At 40.2% G+C, this 24,875-nt stretch overlaps 1 protein-coding gene across 2 annotated transcripts; it reads left to right on the forward strand.

The window, feature by feature from the left end:
- Window positions 1-12,277: 12,277 nt before the first annotated feature.
- SLITRK5 (SLIT and NTRK like family member 5) lies at window positions 12,278-22,404 on the forward strand. 2 transcript variants are annotated; one of them, XM_006726874.3, is made up of 2 exons: window positions 12,278-13,176; window positions 16,297-22,404. In XM_006726874.3, the coding sequence occupies exon 2, from the start codon at window positions 16,305-16,307 to the stop codon at window positions 19,197-19,199; it is 2,895 nt and encodes a 964-aa protein (XP_006726937.2). In that variant the 5' UTR covers window positions 12,278-13,176; window positions 16,297-16,304; the 3' UTR covers window positions 19,200-22,404. The 2 variants fall into 2 exon arrangements, with proteins under 2 accessions (XP_006726937.2, XP_030881064.2); XM_031025204.2 differs by lacking the exon at window positions 12,278-13,176 and adding an exon at window positions 14,430-14,486.
- The last annotated feature ends 2,471 nt before the right edge of the window (window positions 22,405-24,875 follow it).

Genomic DNA, 24,875 nt, shown 5'->3' on the forward strand with positions numbered 1-24,875 from the left:
AATAATATGACACAAAACAATAGCTAACACTTATTCAGTGCTTACAAGGTGCTGAGAAACACGCTAAACATTTTGTGTGAATTAGCTCATTTAATCCTCACAACAAATGTAGGTATTAGCTGAGATAAATAAATTAACCAATATTTTAAGCAGTCACTAAAAGGCAGAGGTGGAACCAGAATCCTAGGGAATGTGTACCCAATCCTGTTTCTAGTCCCTCCATTATCTGTGAAAAAGACCATCACACAGTAAAAGGCATCAATGCAATCAAAAAGGACCCATCCCTCTGTGTTTTAAAGTATTAAATGAATATATTTTTTAAAAGAATTCAAACTATTTTTTCCTAAACAATGATTTAAAAGGAATCAAAGAAAATCCACTTCAGATTTTTGTTTAGTTTCCTTGTATAAAGTACCTCTCTGAATGACATTTGGGAAAATATTCTGCATTTTAATTATGTCTTCCATTAGAATGTTATCAAATTCACAAAAACCTCCAAAATATAATGTCCTGATAGTACACTAGTTGGTATTAGAAATGCACAGTATGAGTTCCCTGATAGGAGTAAAAGTACCCAGAGCACACTCTGATGTACATAAATTAACGTGCTTGTAACCAGAATTATGGGACATCTTCATTATAGGCCGGCTTTATCCCCGTAAAGTTAACCCATTTTTGGCTTCATTTTTTCTGCCAGTGAACACACTTGGTAAGAATACAACATAATAGCTTACTTATTGCTCACATTGCATATTGAAGTTCTTCAAGCTTTCTTTATGATAGCCCATTCAGTAGATGTAGATGAAGGTCTTATGCAAATGGCTTGAAATGCTGCCCCAGTATGGAATCTGTGGTTGTTAGTGTTTTATGTTTACTTTGTGCTTTCCAGAATAAGGTAATTATCAAATTAACTCACGCTTCTGTTCCTTCTGATGTACGCTAAGGAGTCAGAAAATTGGGAGACCTGTCTAATTCTCCAATAAACAGAGGTGCACTTTGGTTAAAACATTTACTCTGCCTGGGTCCTTTAAGTAAGGAGGTAGTACCCTGTTTTCCTGCCACTTTTAAAATTTGATGTGAATAGCTTTCCATTTTTCTTCTTTATTTCTCATTCCCACAACTCTAAAAACATACTCAAAAACTGACACAAAAAAAGCTTCTAATTGTTTTTGCTTTTATTTTTTAAAGATTTTATTTATTAGAGAGAGAGAGAGAACAAGCAGGGGGAGGGGAAGGGAGAGGGAGAAGACTCCTTGCTGAGCAGGGAGCTCTGCCTTGGGGTTTGACCCTAGGACCCTGAAATCATGACTTAAGCTGAAGACAGACACTTAACTGACTGAGCCACCCAGGCGCCCCTGTTTCTGCTTTTAGATGTGATTTTAAAAATGTTCCTTGAGGTAAATCTTCAATAATTCACTAGATTTTAGGAATCAGATCTTTATATTTTTAGGGACTATTGATCTTCTAAGTGACTCAATACTTATAAGACTGATAGACTTTCAAAGGGGTTTCTCCATTCAATTGTAAAGTTGAATAGCTAGCCAAAGATGAGCTAGTCTACTTGCCTCCATTTGGACCTCACATAAACCCTTACAGGAACAGATTTATGACTTTTTTAGAATTTTTCAGATATTTTCAAAAAGTATTGTATTGGAGCGCCTGGGTGGCTCAGTAGTTAAGCGTCTGCCTTTGGCTCAGGTCATGATCCCAGGGTCCTGGGATCAAACCCCACATCGGGCTTCCTGCTCCGCGAGGAGCCTACTTCTCCGTCTCCCATTCCACCTGCTTGTGCTCCCTCTCTCGCTGTTTCTCTCTCTTTCAAATAAATAAATAAAATCTTAAAAAAAATATTAAGCTTTAAAAAAAGTAATTCAATTCTGAATGACTTGTTATCACCATATGGGCATAGAGAGTATAGGGCTAAACATTTTCAGCATAGTAACCATTTGTCTGAAATACCTGATAATTGGGATAGATCATCCCAAATTGAAAACCTTATTTGCAGATGTAGCTCCCTTTTCTAGTACTCTGCTCAATTCTAGTACACATTTCTGGAAAAAAAATTCAACTTCTTCATTTTGTTAAGCATAAATGGAAACACAATATACCTGTTCATGTATGCATTGCTTTAGTTATCCATGCTCTCACACACTCACTCACAGTCAGTGCTGCCTTGCAGACTTTGGTTTGTGCTGCAATTTCTGTGATCCTGAATCTTACACACCCACCGCTAGCAGGTGTCTGCAGGTGTTTGCCTACAAGAAGTTCATTGACAGTTTATTGCAGCAAGAGTACTTTCTCTGGTAGTGAAAAATAGCTGCAAAACCACTGCAGGCTAAGGAATGCAGGACAATGATGCTTCATGTACTGTGAATGCATAATTATTCATTATCAGTCAGGCAAAGATTAATCATTCTTCTGTGTTATTTTTCCATGGAAGATCTAGTTATCAAATTCTAGTTTCCACAGATATTGTCAGTGTATTGGAAGGACTGCAGCTGTACTATGAGTCTCATGGACATTTAACTTCTGACAGCTGTGAATGCTTCTTTGTGAATGCAGACATTGCTCTTTGACTCAGAGTTTCTGGAAGAACTCCAAGATGCATTTTCAAGTGCTGCTCAGGCTCGTCGGGCGCATATTAGGAGAAGGTGGTCAGAAACGTCATGAATCACTAACATGGACAGATACTTATAGTTTTTCTAAATATATTTATTTCAGCACAGTTATAAATGGATGAAGTAATTGTCAATAATGAATCTAATATTTATAAACTTTCAATATTTGAAGATTCGTAATTATGTCAAATTGTTCCATGTCCAGTTTTACTTACACTGAGGAAATACTGACATATCCCAAATCTCAAACATTTTCTTTGAGTTTTATGGAGATATCCATGTGGCATTCATAGCAATAGACATGGATGACCGATAAGATTAAGGTCAGATGTTGAAAAATAATGAAATAAAATGTAGCGAATGTTAATCATTTGTGATTAGTATTTTCATGAACTTAAGGGGTTTATCAATCATTCAGAAATTCAATTTAGTAGTGACATTATTTCATTGTATGTATTCTTCGGAAAAATTTAGAAAATTGTGTTATAACAAATGATCTGTATAACAAATTCATATGGCAAATCGCTATGGAGTTTTATCCTTAAACTTATGCATGGAAGGGTTGAAATGATTCCTCCTCAAGGGAACCATTTTAGTATTTTTTACTATTGATTTTTTTAAAGATTTATTTATTTATTTTAGAGAGTGGGGGGAGTAGCAGAGAGAGAGAATCTCAAGCAGATTCCCCACTGAGCACAGAGGCTGACAAAAGGCTTGATCTCGGGACCCCAAGATCATGACCTGAGCCTAAATCAAGAGTGGTATGCTCAACTGACTGAGCCACTCAGGTACCCCTACTATTGATTTTTTTAGGAGGTATATAATGCTTGCTTTGACTCCTGGTTTACTAAATATAACATAATAAATATTCAAAAATTCAGAAATAGAAAAACTATTAGGGACATTTTCTATTTTAGAATGAAGTATACTATATATATTCAAAAATTTTGTTTTATGAAACTTATGTATTCAAGTTACTGTGACAATAATTCCTGGTAGTTAATAAAGTCTTTGATATTTTTAAGGTACATCAATATAGCTACAGTTTACTTATAAATCTATTTAGTGATCAGTTTAATATATATTTTATCATAATTTTATAAGAGTAGTATTATATATTGATGATTTGAAATGTATTTCTACTGTTGACTTTCTCAGAAAACGTTTGACATTACAGAAATGATGAATCACTTAGGAAGTATCTTTGTTAAAGCTAATTACCAGGTATTGATACACATTATTTTCACTTTTCCTTTAAATTAAAGTCCAAATGTGTACATCTAAATTAGCAAAGTTAAGTTTAAAAAAAAAGGCATACTGAGAGTCCCTATAATTCATATCATAGTATATTTCTGCTATGTACTATCTGTATGAAATAATGGAATATCACCAACTACCAAGAAACAGCATGCAGTTGTAATAATTATATGAAAGAATGGGACGATCTCATAAGATAGCTAGCAAATAGCAAATGACTATATGTATGTTGTAGGCATGTATACATTCGAGATGATTGATTCTGAATTATAAATGATGTACGGATTGTTTGTTGATGCTTGTGTTAACCGTGGCTGGTAAATAAAATTACAAATTGAAAAACCTTGTCAAATAGATTCCTATTCTTTGGGACAAGTCAATTTAAGCCTCCCTTTCTCTAATTAATGGATTACTTCTAAATGCTACTATAAGAATACTATAATGAAAAACTTTTAAATATAAAAATACTTACAAATAAATTTCAGTATTTACATACGAGCAAGAGGCAGTATAGTGATTGATCAAAGTCTACCTTCATAGCCATCACTACCCATATAATATTGCGATTAAGGACACAGATTGATTGCACAATGAATCGTGCCTCTTATACTGGTGATTCAAATCCAAATTGGTTATTTGTTCACTGGGATATGTAACAATCAATTAAAATTACAGCATACATTGTAATGTCATATAACAATAACTATGAATCCAGTGTCACTATAAAAGCATCATTAGATTGACAGAATCTTTTGGATCACAGAATAAAAATGCATCATGTAATATTAAACAAAAATTAGCCGCCATAGATCTATTTATCACAAAAGGTACACCATTCACAAGTTAGCATGCTATTATTAGTCGTTATTTAAATGAAAATAACTTTACATTTTAAGATAAAGTGAATAATTTGAAGTCTACAATTTGAGTAATAATTGTATTTTTCTTCCACGGACATTTTAACACTTACCATTTGATTAACCAGTGTGGTTATCATAAGGTCCATTGGAGAGAAGCACAGTAACTTTTTTATATATAAAATATGTGATCTGTCCAGAGAGTTGTCTTCGTAAGTTCTGCAAAGCCAGTCAGGAATGGAGTTCAGATCTCTGAGAGCCACCTAGTGCTCTGGATCAGGAGGCTTCCTCTTAATTTTGGACTTAAGCTTTTAAGCAGTTCATGCTTATTTTGAAGCTATATTGATTTTGGCCACAGAAGACGTATAATAATGGAAATATAGGTCAATCTTATTATTCGTATTTCAGGTAAATTGATTGAAAACAAAAAATTTCATCTCAAAAATTGCAGTAATTTGTACCTCTGGTTACCAAGCTGTTACATCGGTTTCAAATATATAAATACGACTTTATTTAAACTGAGATTTATACAGATCTTCATGGAAATTAGAGGCTATATTTGCATTCTATAAATTCATTAATTACAGTTTCTTGTCCAAACTCTGCCCACTCTACATGTACAAAACACCACCAAACTTCAAAATAGAGCTTCTGTATTCAAACGGTGGGCTATAAGAGTTCAAGTGCAGTTTTGTTACAGACTGACAGACTTCTCTGCACAAAAGGCCTATTCTAGATAGTTCCTTGAAGCAAAACACCCATGTAGGACTTTCTTGTCAGTTCTACTAACATCCTGCTGTGTGATCTGAAGAAAGGCACCTTAGAGAGTACTTCACCATACATAAAAAGGCACTTATCTTCTAATAAAATTCTATTGATATAAAATTGCCTTCTTTATAGTGGTGTAGTAAGGATGTAATAAGGAATTTTGAAATGCCTGTAAAATGCTTTGAAATCTTTAAAAGAATGGCAGAGGTCTTCAACTGAACGCAATTTAAAAGAATTGAATAGAGACCCTCAACAGAATGCAAATCAGGCCCCTTGCCAAATGTGCATCATAATTGTCCTTATTTATTGAGGGTGTCATAATCACCATCATTACTTATGAGTGCAGCTGTTCACACTGATTGACTTTCAAGGTATCCCAGAAATTGCATAAGACATACAGTTTTGGCTCTCTAGGAATTTACACTCTAGATCTGCATTGCCCAGTAGGGTAGCCTCTAGCCACATGTGGCTATTTACATTTAATAAGTTAAAATTTAAAAAATTAAAATTGTATATCCTGTGTTACACCAGTCACGTTTCAATTGCTCGTCATATGTGGCACTGCTATCATACTGGACAACGCAGATAGGGGTTACTTCCATCAACACAGAAAGTTCTATTGGAGAGCATTCTTATGGAAGCTTGGCAAATATATGCTACAGGAAATACTATTCAAGTACACAATTTATGCAATAATTTTTCTATATGTTATATTCCATTTATTTTGACTGGAGAATGCAGGTGATTTGTGAAAAAGTAAAAATGTCCTTGAACTCCTCTAACTACCCTGATATGAATCAGTGAATTGTTTTATCTCAAACATAATATGATTTAAAACAAAATATTTCCCAAATAAGTATTTGTTGAGTGAAAAAATTTAAAAATGGACATGCATTTCTTATGTATACAAAGGATTTTTGGGAGCTCATTTTTTCACTCTTTGAGGGGTAGCAAACTCCAATTCTTTGCTCAACAAGGAATGATAATCTAGTCCAGAAGAAAACAGCAACTTTGTGCTAGTCAAGTGCTAAATAATGGAAGAGAATATTCAGATAAGCAAGTCTTCAATGTTGTTAGAGTGGACAGAATTTTTTTTTTTTTAAGAAAAGATTTACGATGAATTATCTAGAACAATAGCTGAAAGAAAAGAGAAAAGCCAATTAGATGAATGGGCAGTACAAACCAAGTTTTGGAGTTGAGAGAAGCTGATTTATTTTGAGGGGATAGAGAGATGATGGGAGTGTCCTCTTGAATGAAAGATCCCAGATGATAAAAGCTGAATAAAGTATCGTCAGTTTAGACATTCTCATATAAGCAATGGGCCTTCTGACACTTTTGTGATGAAACTGTGTTTTAGGATGGTTAACTGTTTTTCTTCGAAAACCCAGAAAGGCTACAGAAAATATAGACATACAAAATGCCTGTTTTGACTTGTTTCCTAAAAATGACTAGAGAGATGCAAGAACCAAGAACCAGTAAAACTTAAGAGACAAATCCCAGCTCTAATAGAAAGATATATAGAAAAGCCTATCTAGCTATATAATAAAACTGCCTCTTTTTCCCATGGAATATGTATATTTCAATGTGAGTATAAGCCAAATGGCAGCAACCTTTGTTCTAATAGGGCCTGATGATAGTTTGTATACTTAAAATATGCCAAAATTACACTTACTCATCTTCCTGCCAATAGCAGTAAGATCTGCTGCTGACAATTTCAAGTATAATCAGTTATCTTCTCTAGAGAACCATTTTGATCTTTCCCTTCACCCACAACAGCATCAAATAAAAGTAATGTTACCAGTACACAGCATGGTTCTGCAGAGTGAAGGAAATGGAAACTAGTTTCTATTAATTACTATTCTAATAGTTAATACTGGCAGCTGGAATTGAATGTCACATGTTAGAGCTACGAAGAGAAGCCATTTCAACTAATTAATTTACAGTCATATATTTAGAAACATGGTGTCTTCATGGATAGCAATGTGTCCTAGAAAAAACAGTTCTGAGAACTATGGGACAGAGATTAACGTGATAAAGTCATCTTCCACTCTTCATCGCCTCTCATATCATTCTTCCCAATACAGATTTCCCTTGACTTATGACAAGGTTATGTCCCAGTAAGCTCATTGTAAGGTGAAAGTGCATTTAATACACCTAACCCACCAAAAGTCATAACTTAGCCTAGCTTACCTTAAACATGCTCACAAATAGCTTAAATAGCCTACAGTTGGGCAAAATCGTCTAACACAAAGCCCATTTTATTAAAAATGTTGAAATACCACATATAATTTACTGAAGACTATACTGAAAGTAAAAAACGGTGGCTATATGGGTACAGAATGATTGTTTTTTTTTTTTTTTAAAGATTTCATTTATTTACTCATAAGAGACAGAGAGAGAGAGAGAGAGAGAGGCAGGCTCCCCGCTGAGCAGGGAGCCCAATGCAGGACTTGATGCCAGGACCCTGGGATCATAACCTGAGCCAAAGGCAGACGCTTAACCCAGGCATCCCAGAATGATTGTTAAGTGTATGGGTTGTTTATGACTGGGATGGCTGGCTGGGAGCTGAGGCTTGCTACCCCACTGCTCAGCCTCACAAAAGGGAATCATACCACATTTTACTAGCCCAGGAAAGGATCAAAATTCAAAATTCCAAGTAGTTTCTACGAAATGTGTATTGCTTTCACACCATTGTATAGTTGAAATCCTAAGACAAACCATTGTGTGTCAGGGATCATCTGTAATATCCTATTTTTCAAATACATATATTTTTTAAAATTTTTAATGGAAATGTGCATAGAAATTGAAATTTTCAAATAATAAAAAATAGAATATAGGGTGAAAAATCTTCATTCTACTCAAGACTCCCCAGTCTTCTTCCAAAAGGCAAACGCCATTACTGAATTTGTGTATCCTTCCAGAAAGATTCTCTCCTCCCCACCCAACAGTGTATATAGATGATGTTATACACACTATCAATAATGACAGAACCATATACTTAAATACACTGTTATTAAAGGCAGAAGAGTATTCCAAGGTATAGATGGAGATGTACCACTTTTCACTTAGACACGTGGGCAGTTCTTATAGTCATTTACAAATGCAAGCATGTGTTACAATGAACGTTTTCTTACCTATTGTTTTGTACATTTTATTTTGGTACACCTGTAGGCTACTTTCTAAAAGATAATTGTTAAAAAATGTATCTTAAATTTTGGAAGATATTTCCAATTGGTCCTTCAAAGAGAGTGTTTTAATACATAATCAATCAAAAGATTATCAGAGTATATTTATAAGGAACTGTATGAGGCAAGGAAGAAAATTGTCTATTTTATGCACATCTTTCTCTTCTGCCACTGACAGTAAATTTCTAAGATTGTAAATAACAAATTAAGTCTATAAGAGAATAAATAATCTTGGTGAAATTAACCAGTTTAGCTAACCATTTTGGGTTTGCTAAATATCATTGTATGATAATTTTGATTGCTGTAATTCCGAATGTACCAATCTGATAAAAAAATATGCTATATTACAGTTATTTAGCTTATCAATTACATAGAGAAATGATCATAAATGATGACTCATGTTTTTCCCACCAGGAGAAACTTTTCTGCTTTTAGGGATATGTGGTATATATAATTTAAATTTCAAAGACATTGAAAATATAATTTATATCTGAAAAGTGTGTTGTTTAGCAAATACGGTTGTATAGACTTTTTTTTTTTTTTTTTTAAAGATTTTATTTATTTGACAGAGAGAGATAGCGAGAGCAGGAACACAAGCAGGGGGAGTGGGAGAGGGAGAAGCAGGCTTCCTGCTGAGCAGGGAGCCTGATGTGGGACTCGATCCCGGGACCCCGGGATCATGACCTGAGCCGAAGGCAGACACTTAACGACTGAGCCACCCAGGCGCCTGGTTGTATAGACTTCTTAAGCTACTACTAACATGAAAATAATCTATTAGAGCTAATTTTGGAGGAGTCTGGAATCTAGCATTACATTTTATAATCTTAATTCACCAGTTAGGCTAACAAAAAGAAATTCAAGGTCTTCTTGCTTTAGATTTCAATAATGTTAATCAATATTTACGAAATGTCATTATCATTACCAAAGAATAATCTCTTTTAGGTTATTTCATAAGGGAATATAACACTTGACTAGGCATTTTAGTATTCTAAAGAAACCATACAATACACAAATGTAATATGATAAGATATTTTAAGAAATGCACTTAATATAAGAATTCTTCCGAAGAGTCCATAAAACACTAAAATGACAATTCCAGGTAATAATAAATATGAACTCACACAAATGTATGGTCAATTTCAAGTGAGAAGTATGCTCATTGTGGTTTGAATTTAAATTTTAATAAGGAGGTATCAGATTATGTCCATAATTCCCACTAATTATCACCAAATATATTAACATATATAAAATCTATCTATGAGGATAGATCATGAGCCAATTAAAATATGCATAACTATATTCACAAACATTTCGACAAAGATTTTCAACTTTTCACATCCAACCAACTGAATCAAATAATGTTTAATTTAGCATAATGCCCTTAATTCTGAACAGATCTATTTGATCAATCATTTCATTTTCTAGTTTCCAAAGTGTTTATGTAATCCTGTGCCTTCATTTGAGTACTGTGTGAAACCAAGTATATATATCATACGACTATATGTTTTAGTATGGCCTGAAACATAGATATGTTTGTTCTTGTAGCTAAAAGTCTTGGCTCAGATTTGATCACTGTTACATGATTCATTTATTTCTTTTCTAGGCCATAGTCAATATTCAAAGCAAATAGGAGTCCAAAGGCTAACAAATAAGGATTTTCCTTATTTCTATGATGGTTTTCCTCCCGAGTTCTTCTGTTTGGTCTCTGCATGTCACAGTATTTTCTCAAAATTCACTCTCCTGCAGAGCAGCTTATAGGGACACCTAGTGGTAAACCGTAACGGTGGCTTCTCAGGCTATCCTTAATGATTTAACAGTAGAGAGTTGTCATCACTTACTCATCTGGACCACAAGAAATAAACTGGAATATTTTTATGTCAGTGTTTCTAACAAAACCAGCATCTATAATAATTGCAAGCATGTTTCATACTTTTTACCTCGACAAAATTTATTTTTAATTGGGATAATAAATATTTAAAATGAAAATAATACAAAATCAAAAATTAAACCAAATTTTGATACTAAATACAATTATGAAGATTTAAAAAAGCAATGAAAGAATGAACTAAAATAGCTATTATACAGCTATTCTGAAAAGTCCAGTAATTGATTAAACCATTTTATACCCTTTCAGAACTTCTATGGAATTTGTCCACATCGAAAATTACGTCTGTGATAGAATGCCAAAAGTTTCCAAATGTAAATAATTTTTACAGTATTTTTTAAGTTATGACACTTTAACACATTAATTTAAAAATATAAAAGCAATATTATACTTTAAAAATAAGTTTTCTAAAATATTCATATCATGTTAGAAAACGATGACTAAATAAAATATACAGTAAAAGACTTTTGTGGGTGAAGTTTAAGTTGTCTGTTTATATAAGGTAACTGCAGCAAGTGGCTATCATTCCCGGTGCCAAATGTTTCTAAATTCACAGGTAGTTCTTTTATAAGGTTTTATTGTCATTATCAAATATTACAGGTTACTTCTTTTCTCCCCCTCTTGTACATGCCCTGAATTTAAACAAAATAAATTGTTTTCAAACAAAGCATGTATGGATTAACTGAAAAATATTTGCAAAATGGAGTGAGAAGAAATTTCAAGAAATGTTGCAAAACCTCAAGAGACTGCAATATAAACCACCTCTAGAGAACTCCTTCTAATTTCAACACAGAGAGAGGATGTGGGAAGATATGTTTGTATATATGTCAGAATCTTTATAATCCTATATTTAATTAAGATATTATAACCACAATAGTATCCCAAATATTACCAAGGAGACAATATCTATTCTAAGATGATTCCAAAAAGTAATTAATTCATAATTAATCATAAAATAAAACAGATAAAAATATTTAAGTGGTAAAACTACCCAGTTATCATAGAATAGGTACATGTGCACTCAGCCTCCACTGGGCCACTTACAGCGATCAACTTTTTTTCTATACCTGGGAAGGAATGCAGTTCTAATATTACAAACACTAGAAATATGCCTATGAATGTAAAGAACCCCTCTGGGGAGGGAGGTGTCTGGTTTCATGGAAAGAGACAGGAATACTTACTGTAGAGATGATGCTAGTGGAGTTTAGCAGGTGACTCTTCAAGAAACTCGCTTTCTATCGATACTGCATTTATTTAGGGGTTTCCAGCTTTTTAGTACACACCAAATGTATTCACAAACATTCTCTCTGAAAGTCGTTCACATTCCCTTGCATCGCTCAGACATACCTATAACACGCATTTCTTTTAGTATTTATTATAAATAAATAAATATATATATATATTTATATATATATATATATATATATAAATATATATATATTAGTGCCCTTGTTTGCAGCTAGGATGAACCACTCCCTCTTCCAGGGTCCTTTAGAGTAAGTACATGAGACAGAAGCAGGGGCTCTATTCTTCTACAAGGCAGGAGGAAGGCAGGCGATCAGCACAGGGCTGGAATCGTCTGTCCCTGACCACCAGCAAGCCTGGCACTGTCGGGGTTATTTCCACTCCTCCCTTTTTCAATCCAAGGATTGCACAGTCCCACGCTTGTGTTACGCACATGGTCCAAGACTCCTCCGTCTCCCACGAATGTGACATCCAAGGGGTGCTCCGATTGCACCGCCCGAATCCAGAGACGCCTTCGCCCTCGGCTGCCATCTATCGGCCACTGAGCGCCCGCTTCCCCCCGGGCCCATCATGTCTGCTGCAGCTTGGCTCGCACCAGCGGCGCGACAATAAACAAGTGCACTGGACGGGGCCCTGTGCCCGAGCTGGAGCAGATGTCTCAGAGACCCCTGTGATGCTTACCGTGTTGCCACATCTTCAGCGCCCGGGAGGGAAGACGCGATTTTCTCTGAGTATTTTAGAGCCGCCAGGCTGCCGGGACACGCCACAGGCGTAGAACAACGCTGCTCCTGTCCCCCCAGGCCCCCTAAAGGATGTCGGAGATAGAGAGTTCCAAATAATGACGATCGTGCGCCGCATCTGGGGAAGGGATGAGAAAAACCCCTGCAAACACTGGGAGCGATGAAACCGCCAAGAGGATGCGGGAACCGTAAAAATACTAATTAGGGGCCGCGGCGGCGGCGGCGACTCGGCGAGGGGACAGCGGCGGCGGGATCCCACCGCGGTGGTCTCCGCTGCGCTGGGGGTGGAGGACGGCGCAGGAGCCGCAGCCGCCGCGGGAGTAGCCGAGGGGCCGTTGCCACCTTTGCTCGCCCCCTCACTACCATGTACAGTGTGCGCTGCAAGAAGAAGGCGGGCGATGCATGCACACCCCCGCGCCCGGCTCCCTCTGGCTAGTCCCCGGGCGTGCGCCACTGACCAGGGGGGAATGTGGTGAAGACCGCGAGGAGGAACGCCGAGGGGGGAGGGGAGGGGAGGCCAGCGCGAACCCAGGCCGAAGGGTGCGTGGAGCCGGAGGCTGCTGGAGGGGGCGGTGGCTGCTGCTGGCTTGGAGAAAGTTGCCCCTTATGCAGATGGCAACTGTAAGTACCCGCCTGGGGAGTGCGGCGAAGGGTGCCTGGGACCCTGCGATCGCGCGGTGGCGCGGGTGGGAACGAGTATGCGAGTGAGCTTGAGTGTGAGCGGGTGCGATCGCTCGGCGGGGCTGACCGTCACGTTGGAGGGGCCGGCGGTGCCAGGCAGCCCTCACGTCCCCTCCTCGGGCTCCGCGCCTCCCCCCTCCAACAGCTCCCTTCCCGCCCCGCCCGGCTCCGGCTCCCGGCCCCTACCGCGAGGAGCCTCTACCGCCTGTCCTCCGCCGCCCCCTCCTCCTCCTCCCATCCCTACCGGCCGCTCGCGATCGCCCCCTTCTACCCTCCCCCCCACACCCCGCTGCCCGCTCCGACTACCGCGGAGAGTGCCGGGGAGAGCCGTTTGGGGAGCCCGGGAACCCGCGGTCGCCACCGCGGCGGCGGCCCCGGGCTGGCGGCGTCCGGGCGCCTCTTTCCTCCAGCGGCTCGGACCGCACTGCTCGCCGCCTTCTTGCCCTGCCTGGGCTCGGGAAACCCAGTGCACACCCCAAAGAGGTGTTTTTTATAGGAGCGGCTACGATGAGTGGGCCATGGAGATGTGAGACGGGGTAAGTCGACCGTATACTTTGCAAAAGAGGCTCGTGTGTGTGTGTGTGGCAGCGGGGTGGCTTTCTTTCCCTCTCCTCCCTCTCCTCCTTCCTTCCCTTTCTCTTCCTTCGCTTTGGGGCGGAGTGGGGGAAGGGAGCCTCACGTCCTGGAACTCCGGGTGCTTCTGCCTGGGCCGCTGTGGGAGCAGCTGTGCCCAGAGCAACGGGTCCGGCCTGGGTGCTGGGCTCCAGCCCGCGCAGTCCCACACTGTTCAATGCGGGATGTGCAGGGCGATGGTCTAGGGTCTAAATCCTTTGGGGCAAACAAATACAGTTCCTCCGCCCCCGCCCTCCAAAAAAATAATCTGAGATGAGATACTCTGAAGAATTTGCAACGCACCCGCTAATTTACATAGGAGGTGCGTTTCCCAGTCAGAATGTCAGCCTTCCCCGGCTCATTCAACTTTATTTTCTCAAATTCTCGGGCTCCTTTGATGGCAAGGAGGAGGAGAAAGAGAGCGGGGTGAGAGGAAGCTCTTCGACCCCGGCTAACCAGAACTGAATTAAAGTTGTAAACGCTCCAGTTTAATACCGGCTGGACACAATTTGCAATGGGCTGTCAGAAAGGGTGGGAGGTGAATGGGGGCGGGGAAGCAGAGGGAAGGAGGGGGAGGGGACCCAACCCCCGCTGAATGGATGTGCAGATTTGATCCAGTGGAGAACAGAAATTTCAAGGTAAATGCTTTGCTTTCCACAGTGGGGTTTTTGCCTCTTTTAAGCCAGGAGTCGTTCGCGGTTGCGTTGGGAGGTCGGAGATACTTGTGAGGTTTATACACTGTGATTCCGACTCGTCTCGACACGTCTGGGTGGCCACACGTGAATGATTCGCAGGCACACTTGCACATGTGCGTGCGAATGCAGGGGCTCTTAATAACGCGGGCTGGATTCGGCTAGGGGAGCAAGATCGAGGTCTCCAGGCTTGAACCCGTGACTCAGACACGTCTTGGTTTTAGTTTGGGTTGCGATTCGACATCAGACTTCGGTAGTGGTGAGGCAAAGGCAAGGCTGACTGGAGAAAAGGCATGGGTTCTCAGAGCCCAGCATCTCTATCAAATTCCCGTCGCGCCCCCCCACTCCCCGCCGCAACCAACACAACACGCACTCACACACTCTCTCCATTTATGTCCTTTCCTTTTTGAGTACCGCTGTCGACCCGAAGTAGGAAGTCGAAGGAAGCCTTTAAGAGGACAAAAAAGAAATCGACAAAGAAAAGGAAGAGGGGGTCCGATTGATTCCTTGAGGAGATGAAATTCGGATATTAAAGCACAGACCTATGTCACTTGCTGTTCTCCCTCGCTTCATTCTTTCTATTTTGCCTGTTAATCAGCCCGGGTTCCCTTTCACTTAAGGGGGGAGAAGAGGGGGAGGGGGAGTAAAACATTGACAATTAAATGCAATAAACAACTCCAAAGATGATGGGGATGCTGGTGAGGTGGTAGTTCAGTCCAAAGCTTGCTAATTCAGTAGGGTTGGTTTTGCATATCGTGGCGAACAGACGCTGAGCGGGAGGTAAGGGAAGCTTAGGCGCTGGTCCTTGGTTTACTTTTAGCTGATTCCCGGTAAGCGGTAGGAACGTCCTGTTTAAACTCCAGGTGTCCAGAGGTGTTCCGGGATGGCGGATGCCTTCGCTGAGTTCTTTGTAATCCATCCTGCAGAACTATTTCTGTGGCTTAAAGATGCGGTTTGGTAGCGTCGCTGTCATGATCAGTGAGGAGAAGTGGAAGCAGGGCGCACTCAGAGAAGCGCTGCTAAGTGGCACCGTGCATGCAATTAGGACGCTGATATGCTTAAAAGCGTGGTAGTGAAGTCTACCATCAAAGCAAACGCACTCTCCTTTTCTCCATACTCAAAGCTCCCAAAGACAATTGGTGATTTAAGAGCTTCTTCTGGGTCCTTTTGATGCATTATCTTACATCTTTTTTGCCTCTGAAAAGTATTCTTTAGGTTCCCACCCTGGCATTTCCAGCGATGGTTTAAAATAGCCCAAGTATTGTGACTCCTTGCTTTTTTGTGAAAATGGGAGACCTTCATGGTGAACTGTTAACTGAGTAGGTTCTGAAAGAAAGGCAGACGACGGGTTTGGTATAGGTGAGGTGGGGAACCTTGTAAAATGGTGCTTCTTTTCTCTTAAATTAGAACCATAAAACTGAACTGACAGCCATTTTATGTATATTTATGGATTGATTTTGAAAAGGGGGGAGCAAGGAAAAACACTAAAATGAGACTTTAACCTGCCCTTATCTTGTAGAGGGCAGCATGTTCCTGTTGTACTCATTAGGAAATGAAATCAACCTTTAAATCAAAATGAATATCAGATATTAATAAAGTCTGAAGAATGTCAGTGTTCCACTGAGGGGGGATGTCATTCATATCCTCTCGTTCTGGATTTCAGAGAAATAGTATTAGGGATGAGAGAGACTTTCTTACTGATCCCTTAAATTTTTGTCATATTCTGTTGTTTCCTTTTTTCCTCTCTCCCTTGCAGGAGGTAAAATGCACACTTGCTGCCCCCCAGTAACTTTGGAACAGGACCTTCACAGAAAAATGCATAGCTGGATGCTGCAGACTCTAGCATTTGCTCTAACATCTCTCGTCCTTTCGTGTGCAGAAACCATCGATTATTATGGGGAAATCTGTGACAATGCATGTCCTTGTGAGGAAAAGGATGGCATTTTAACTGTGAGCTGTGAAAACCGGGGCATCATCAGCCTCTCTGAAATTAGCCCTCCCCGTTTCCCAATCTACCACCTCTTATTGTCTGGAAACCTTTTGAACCGTCTTTATCCCAATGAGTTTGTCAATTACACTGGGGCTTCAATTTTGCATCTGGGTAGCAACGTGATCCAGGACATTGAAACTGGGGCTTTCCACGGGCTGCGGGGTTTAAGGAGATTGCATCTGAACAATAATAAACTGGAACTTTTGCGTGATGATACCTTCCTTGGCCTGGAGAGCCTGGAGTACCTACAGGTCGATTACAATTACATCAGTGTCATTGAACCCAATGCTTTTGGGAAACTGCATTTATTGCAGGTGCTTATCCTCAATGACAATCTCTTGTCCAGTTTACCCAACAACCTTTTCCGTTTTGTGCCCTTAACGCACTTGGACCTGCGGGGGAACCGGCTGAAACTTCTGCCCTATGTGGGGTTGTTGCAGCACATGGATAAAGTTGTGGAGTTACAGCTGGAAGAAAACCCCTGGAATTGCTCCTGTGAGCTGATCTCTCTCAAGGATTGGTTGGACAGCATCTCCTACTCGGCCCTGGTGGGGGATGTGGTTTGTGAGACCCCCTTCCGCTTACACGGCCGAGATCTGGACGAGGTGTCCAAGCAGGAACTTTGCCCAAGGAAACTTATTTCAGATTATGAGATGAGGCCACAGACGCCTTTGAGCACCACGGGGTATTTACACACTACCCCAGCCTCGGTGAATTCCGTGGCCACTTCTTCCTCTGCTGTTTACAAACCCCCCTTAAAACCCCCTAAGGGGACGCGCCAACCCAACAAGCCCAGAGTGCGCCCCACCTCTCGGCAGCCCTCCAAGGACTTGGGCTACAGCAACTATGGCCCCAGCATCGCCTACCAGACCAAATCTCCGGTGCCTTTGGAGTGTCCCACCGCGTGCACTTGCAACCTACAAATCTCCGATCTGGGCCTCAACGTCAACTGCCAGGAGCGCAAAATCGAGAGCATCGCAGAGCTGCAGCCCAAGCCCTACAACCCCAAGAAAATGTATCTGACGGAGAATTACATTGCGGTTGTGCGCAGGAGCGACTTCCTGGAGGCCACGGGGCTGGACCTCCTACACCTGGGCAACAACCGCATCTCAGTGATCCAGGACCGCGCCTTCGGGGACCTCGCCAACCTGAGGCGCCTCTACCTAAATGGCAACAGGATTGAGAGGCTGAGCCCGGAGTTGTTCTATGGCCTGCAAAGCCTGCAGTATCTCTTCCTCCAGTACAATCTCATACGTGAGATTCAGTCTGGGACTTTCGATCCGGTCCCAAACCTCCAGCTGCTATTCCTGAATAACAACCTCCTGCAGACCATGCCCTCAGGCGTCTTCTCAGGCCTGACCCTTCTCAGGCTGAACCTAAGGAGTAACCATTTCACCTCCTTACAGGTGAGTGGAGTTCTGGACCAGTTGAAGTCACTCATCCAAATCGACCTGCATGACAACCCTTGGGATTGTACCTGCGACGTGGTGGGCATGAAGCTGTGGGTCGAGCAGCTCAAAGTGGGTGTCTTGGTGGACGAGGTCATCTGCAAGGCGCCCAAGAAGTTTGCGGAGACGGATATGCGCTCCATTAAGTCGGAGCTGCTGTGCCCAGACTACTCTGACGTGGTGGTTTCCACGCCCACGCCCTCCTCCATCCAGGTCCTGGCGAGGACCAGCGCGGTGTCCCCCGCGGTCCGGTCGAACAGCACCTGGGCCCCCGCGGGCTTGGGCGCGGGCGGAGGGGCGTCCTCGGTGCCCTTGTCCGTGTTGATTCTCAGCCTGCTGCTGGTTTTTATCATGTCCGTCTTCGTGGCCGCCGGGCTCTTCGTGCTGGTTATGAAGCGCAGGAAGAAGAACCAGAGCGACCACACCAGCACCAACAATTCCGACGTGAGCTCCTTCAACATGCAGTACAGCGTGTACGGCGGCGGCGGCGGCGCGGGAGGCCACCCGCACGCGCACGTGCACCACCGCGGACCCGCGCTGCCCAAGGTGAAAACGCCCGCGGGCCACGTGTACGAGTACATCCCCCATCCACTGGGCCACATGTGCAAAAACCCCATCTACCGCTCCCGAGAGGGCAACTCCGTGGAGGATTACAAAGACCTGCACGAGCTCAAGGTCACCTACAGCAGCAACCACCACCTGCAGCAACAGCCGCCGCCGCCGCCGCCGCCGCCGCCGCCGCCGCAGCCGCCGCAGCCTCAGCAGCAGCCCCCGCCGCAGTTGCAGCTGCAGCCCGGGGAGGAGGAGAGGCGGGAAAGCCACCACTTGCGGAGTCCCGCCTATAGCGTCAGCACCATCGAGCCCCGGGAGGACCTCCTGTCGCCGGTGCAGGACGCCGACCGCTTTTACAGGGGCATTTTAGAACCAGACAAACACTGCTCCACCACCCCCGCCGGCAATAGCCTCCCGGAATATCCCAAATTCCCGTGCAGCCCAGCTGCTTACACTTTCTCCCCCAACTATGACCTGAGACGCCCCCATCAGTATTTGCACCCGGGGGCAGGGGACAGCAGGCTGCGGGAACCGGTGTTCTACAGCCCCCCCAGTGCTGTCTTTGTAGAACCCAACCGGAACGAGTATCTGGAGTTAAAAGCAAAACTAAACGTTGAGCCGGACTACCTCGAAGTGCTGGAAAAACAGACCACATTTAGCCAGTTCTAAGCGCAGAGAAACTCCCTTGGAGCTTTTGCATTTAAAACAAACGAGCAAGCAGGCACACACGGTGAACACATTTGATTAATTGTGCTGGTTCAACGTTTAGGGTGAAGTGCCTTGGCACGAGATTCTCAGCTTCGGCGGAAGATACTGAAAGGGTGTGCAATTTCCTTTTAATTTTTACACATGGGGAAAACATTTGTGTAAACTGGGCACATCACTTTCTCTTCTTGCGTGTGGGGGAGGAGAGGAGAAGGGTTTATGGAGGGCAGTTTGCTGCGCAGGTGACTTGTTAAAGGTCGCAGTTATTTTTGTAGTGGTTGGAAGTGCTAAGAATGGTGGAAGATGGCAGCGCATAGATTCTACTCTTCCTCTTTTGTTCCCTTTCCCTGCTCTCCTCCCTTCTCCCCCTTTAAGCCATGGGTGGGTCTAAATGGCTTTTGCGGAGAGATTAGCACACCCCAACATTAATAGAAAGTTTGTTCTCTCTCTCTCTTTTCCTTCCCCCCTTCCTCTCTCTTTCTCTGCTTCCCACCCTCCTCCCTCATTACTTTTCCTTTCTTTTTAAAGGATGTGTTTGTATGCATTCTGGACATTTGAGTTAAAAACAAAAGTATTGTGATCTGGAGAAGGATCACCATAGATGTGGACAAATCAGTAAAATTACAGAGCTATATGATCCATAATTGATTAGTCAAAATAACTTATTGATGAAATATACAAATATTTTATTGTAGCACCTATTTTTATATACACATTTAGCATTTCTCTTTCCTTCACTATTTAGCCTATGATTTTCACAGAGGTGTCGCACTATATTAGGAGCTGCATTTCCAAAACTGAAGTGATATCAGGAAGGCATTTTCAATCATTAAAAATATGGAGAACTTAATGGGAAAATCGTACAACCAGTGCAACCCACCCAATTGGATCTGTAATTTAAAAACAAACTGTATCCCACTGTATAAGAGAAAAAAATAGGGCAATTAATTGGGCCATTTGAGTAAGAATCATGTGCAAGTTTCTGGTTTTATTAGAGAAGATTTAAAAGTATTTTTATTAGTCAACCAAAACGATGTATTGATTTGACTACTATTGTAGCCGATTTTTGATTGTTTAATCAAACCCAGTTGCATTTGTACAGATCCACATGTACCAAATGATGGACTGTACAAATCTCTATACAATGTCTTTAATCCCTCTGGGCAGCAAGCAATGATGATAACCACAAACAGGATCTCTGTAAGATGGGGCTACTGTTGTTACAGTCTCATATGTATCCCAGCACATGTAATTTTTTAAATAGTTTCTGAATAAACACTTGATAACTATGTCAAATATGAGGGACTGAAGTAATGATTACTTAAAGTGCAAAAGAAATAGCTATGTGTGATCGCCTGAATCTCTGTTATTAACAATTAGGACATAGTAGCTAACTTTTATTCTTAATATTAAAAAATTTTCCCTAATTATCAAGTTTGAATATATGTATATATATGTAAATTCACCTTTGAAAATTCAGGGAATTATGTTTTTCTAAATGTGACATTTAATGTGTTTATTAATGGAATTTCAATTGTATACTTTCTTTCCTTACGGAAGTATTCATCTAATACATGGACCGTGGTAAGTAATAGACTGCCTATTCATTTTTCTCCCAATGTTATGTATTTTGTAATGTCAGTATTATTTATTCAGTCTACAATTCCTGTAGTTTCCTAATTTTCCCATATTCCCATAGTTTTCCTAATTTTAACTCATGTAAAACTACCTTCAACAATTATGATGGATACTTTATCTCAAGTTGATCTATATCCTAAATGTTCAAAAGTTCGTGGGTATAAGCTGTTCAACTCTGAGTAAGGCTTGCCAGTGAATTTAGGTTAGTACTTAAGGGTAGGAAATGTTTGAATTAATCTGAAACTTAAAGAGCCATGTGCTTCATTGGTATTGGTGGATCTTCCCCTAATCTCACCAGAAATGTGTACAACATCAAGGGCTGTTCATGAACTTGATGTTTAAAGAGCACTTTCCATGGCATTCTGCCACAAAGAGGCAGCATTCGCCCGTGAGAAAATTGACAGTAACCACTTGAATTCAGATTGAACAGGTGGTAACAGTTTCCCTGAGGAATTAAAAAAGAAAAAAATTAGTAATCCTACATCAGTCAAGTGAAATAAACTATCCCCATTCTGTGCAACATTTTCCCTTCCAAAATTTTCTTCAAAGGGGAAAGTAACAAGCTTAATAATGCCATGATATTATCATGAAAAGAAAAAAAAAGTATCTCTTACTCTTCATCTACCTCTTCCATATTAGATACAGGATTAGAAAAGAAAAATAAATAATAGCATTTGACTTCACAATTGGGGTTGTTATTAATTATTCTTCACAATGGGAGTTATTTTTTCAATGTCAAAATCACTTCCTCAATGTTATATGTAGATACAACGGTATTGTATAAATTATAAAATAATAATACAAAGTGGAATCTTCCATGTAACTAAGTTTTATTTCTTAATTGATGCATAAAAAGTAAGAGATAAGAATTACATGAAATTAAAGATGTAGTTCTGAACAATATAAGTAGCATCCAAAGAAAGTTTGTTGATGCATTTTTCAAAGATTTACAAAATAATATTATTATTACAAGCCAGCACTATTGCGCATAATCTTGTCACATACTCTTTCTTTAGATAGCTCATTTGTACTTCTACTCTTCTAAGGTGTCCAACCTTTATTTTAATATCAAAAATAACAATTACATGATTTATGAAAAGAGGTTACTTCTAATTTTTATATTTTTCCCAAGTGTATTAAGAGGATAAAAGTAAACTCATTCCTGCTCTAATTAACTTGAAAATTTTTAACATGTAGAATTATGAAACTGTGTAGAATTAAAAAATGAATTATCTTTCTCCTTATACATGGCGCCCAGCCAATACATTAACATATACAATAGAACACTAAGTTGTGTGGTTTTGAGTATTTGATTTTTGGTTTTTCAGGTTGTTCGCTGAGGAAACAATTAAACTGGGTATATCAGTGGTATATGATTGGATTAAGGAACCCTGCAAATTCTCTCCGTAGAATTTTGGAGAACAATATGTAATGTTTCAGGCATCAATTAAAATTTGGATGCAAACTAAGCTTACTCTTTGTGCTTGATCCATTTGCTGTGTTGCATAATCTCATACAAATATATTTCCAGGTAGGCATTATGAAATCTTATTTTTGTCTATATGTGAATATAGTGTAAATACTTAAATTATCTGAGCAAAAGTAAATATATTCTATGTAAGTGTGATAATTGGTATGCTAATATTCAAAATTATTTACAGCTAAACTATTGATTAAGGTTATGTGTTAATCAACTTTAGCATAAATATACTTGGAACACATCTCTCATTTAGGCAAGATTACCACCTTTACACTTGTGAAGTGTGAGATTTGGGTAAACGTCCTGGATATCCAGTCCCTCACCACTGTTCCCTCAACCGCAATAGGAAAATCAAACTGTGTGCAATGAAAACATCCACAGGTAATGTGGAAAAGGTTAGGACTTAAGAACCTAATTTAAGATACCAGTGTCTTGCCCTATGTCATTAATTCCATTCTTGTTACTAAGTTATGTTGTTAGCAAATTATTCAAATTAAATATGTATAGTTTCTTTCCCTATTCTATTTCTCCTGACTCTATTCCTTTTTCCTTACATCTCCCTCCTTCTCTTGTCTCATCCTTTCTCTTCATTATTTTTCAGTAGGGCAAGAGAGAGAGGGAGAAGAGTTCAGTCCCTGTTTGAAATGCCAAAAACTAGCTACTTAATTTCAAGAGCTCAACGGATTGTCCCCAGTCACGCAACTCCAAATTAATGTAAATAAAGCAGACCACAAATATGGTTCTAATTCATTCAGGAATATGCTCTTGTTGCACTTTTCAGGTAGCTCCGAATTAAGATATTTGCAGGGGTGGCAAAATATTTAGTTAACCAATTTTTAGACTAAATTTTAGACTGAGAAAGAAGAACCTAAAAAAAAAAATAAATAAACCGATTTAATTTTAAAAGATGGGAGCATTTAACTAATTGATTTTCAAAGGAAATAAAATGTTAAGAGGTAATTCAACTTACCAAATTAACTGTTTCATTTATGGATAATGTTCCTCAAACCCCTCGATGTTCTCTACCTTTTTGCTACTACAAATATACAAAATTAAAGGGGGATGGACATTAGTCATGTGCATAAAAATAATTATCTAACATCTAGATCCAAAGGAACCTTACGTAAATTAATACTGCATTTGACAGCTGCTCATTTTATCATTAATTTTATTTCAATTCAACATAGTGCCTTTCTATAATTATCCATTTATATTTCCATCAGTTCATGGAGCATGTATATGGCATACAAAAAATACGTATCATCAGGCGCCTGGGTGGCTCAGTTGGTTAAGCAACTGCCTTCGGCTCAGGTCATGGTCCCGGAGTCCTGGGATCGAGTCCCACATCGGGCTCCTGGCTCAGTGGGAAGCCTGCTTCTCCCTCTGACCCTCTCCCCTCTCATGCTGTTTCTCTCTCTCTCTCTTTCTCAAATTAATAAATAAAATCTTTTAAAAAAAATACATATCATCAAAGAAAACACTGCATACTCAATTTTCATCTAGAGTTCTTCATATTTCAAGTTTTTTTAAGTTATTTCAAATTCTACTTCCATGGTCTATGACATGGTAGACTGAGAGAAAGAAAATAATTTTATGCAGTATAATGTTTGAGTGTGACAATAGTATAATATTCTTTTCTTCCTCTGTTTATAGCAGACTATTTGGCTTACAAGACACAGGTCAAATATTTCTCATAGTAATTGTACCAATATTATAAAATGAATAACTTATATACTCATTTTTTAAAAGATTTTATTTTTATTTATTTGACAGAGACACAGCGAGAGAGGGAACACAAGCAGGGGGAGTGGGAGAGGGAGAAGCAGGCTTCCTGCCAAGCAGGGAGCCCGATGTGGGGCTCAAACCCAGGACCCTGGGATCATGACCTGAGCCGAAGGCAGACGCTTAACGACTGAGCCACCCAGGTGCCCCTATACTCATTTTTAAAAAGAACAACATGTAACCTTACTTAAGTTTAAGAGTGAATTAGATTTTGGGCGCCTGGGTGGCTCAGTCGTTAAGCATCTGCCTTCGGCTCAGGTCATGATCTCAGGGTCCTGGGATGGAGTCCCACATCGGGCTCCCTGCTAGGCAGGAAGCCTGCTTCTCCCTCTCCCACTCCCCCTGCTTGTGTTCCTGCTCTCGCTATTCTGTCAAATAAATAAATAAAATCTTTAAAAAAAAAGTGAATTAGGTTTCTTCTTATAAAAAATTCTTAAGATCAAAACATAAATATTTCATAAAGAATTGATGTAATGCAAATATGAAATAATTTTACTTTCTCACTTTCTATTTACTGTCAAAATTAAAATGTAACGATGTATTGCATAATGCTAAGTATATCAGATACATTTTTATTAGGTATTAGGAAATTCCTTTCATAGAAAAAGAGTAATGTTCATAGAGACATGTTGAATGGAAGTCTTCCAAAGAGGTTTTTTTTTTTAATTAGGCACCTTCTTCAGAACATGAAAGAATATTGTATATTTCTACTACAAAATGAACACATACATGTTTAAAAA

Source organism: Leptonychotes weddellii, chromosome 3 (genome assembly GCF_054177405.1).
Source record: "Leptonychotes weddellii isolate Sample4059 chromosome 3, ASM5417740v2, whole genome shotgun sequence".
Lineage (NCBI taxonomy): Eukaryota > Metazoa > Chordata > Mammalia > Carnivora > Phocidae > Leptonychotes > Leptonychotes weddellii.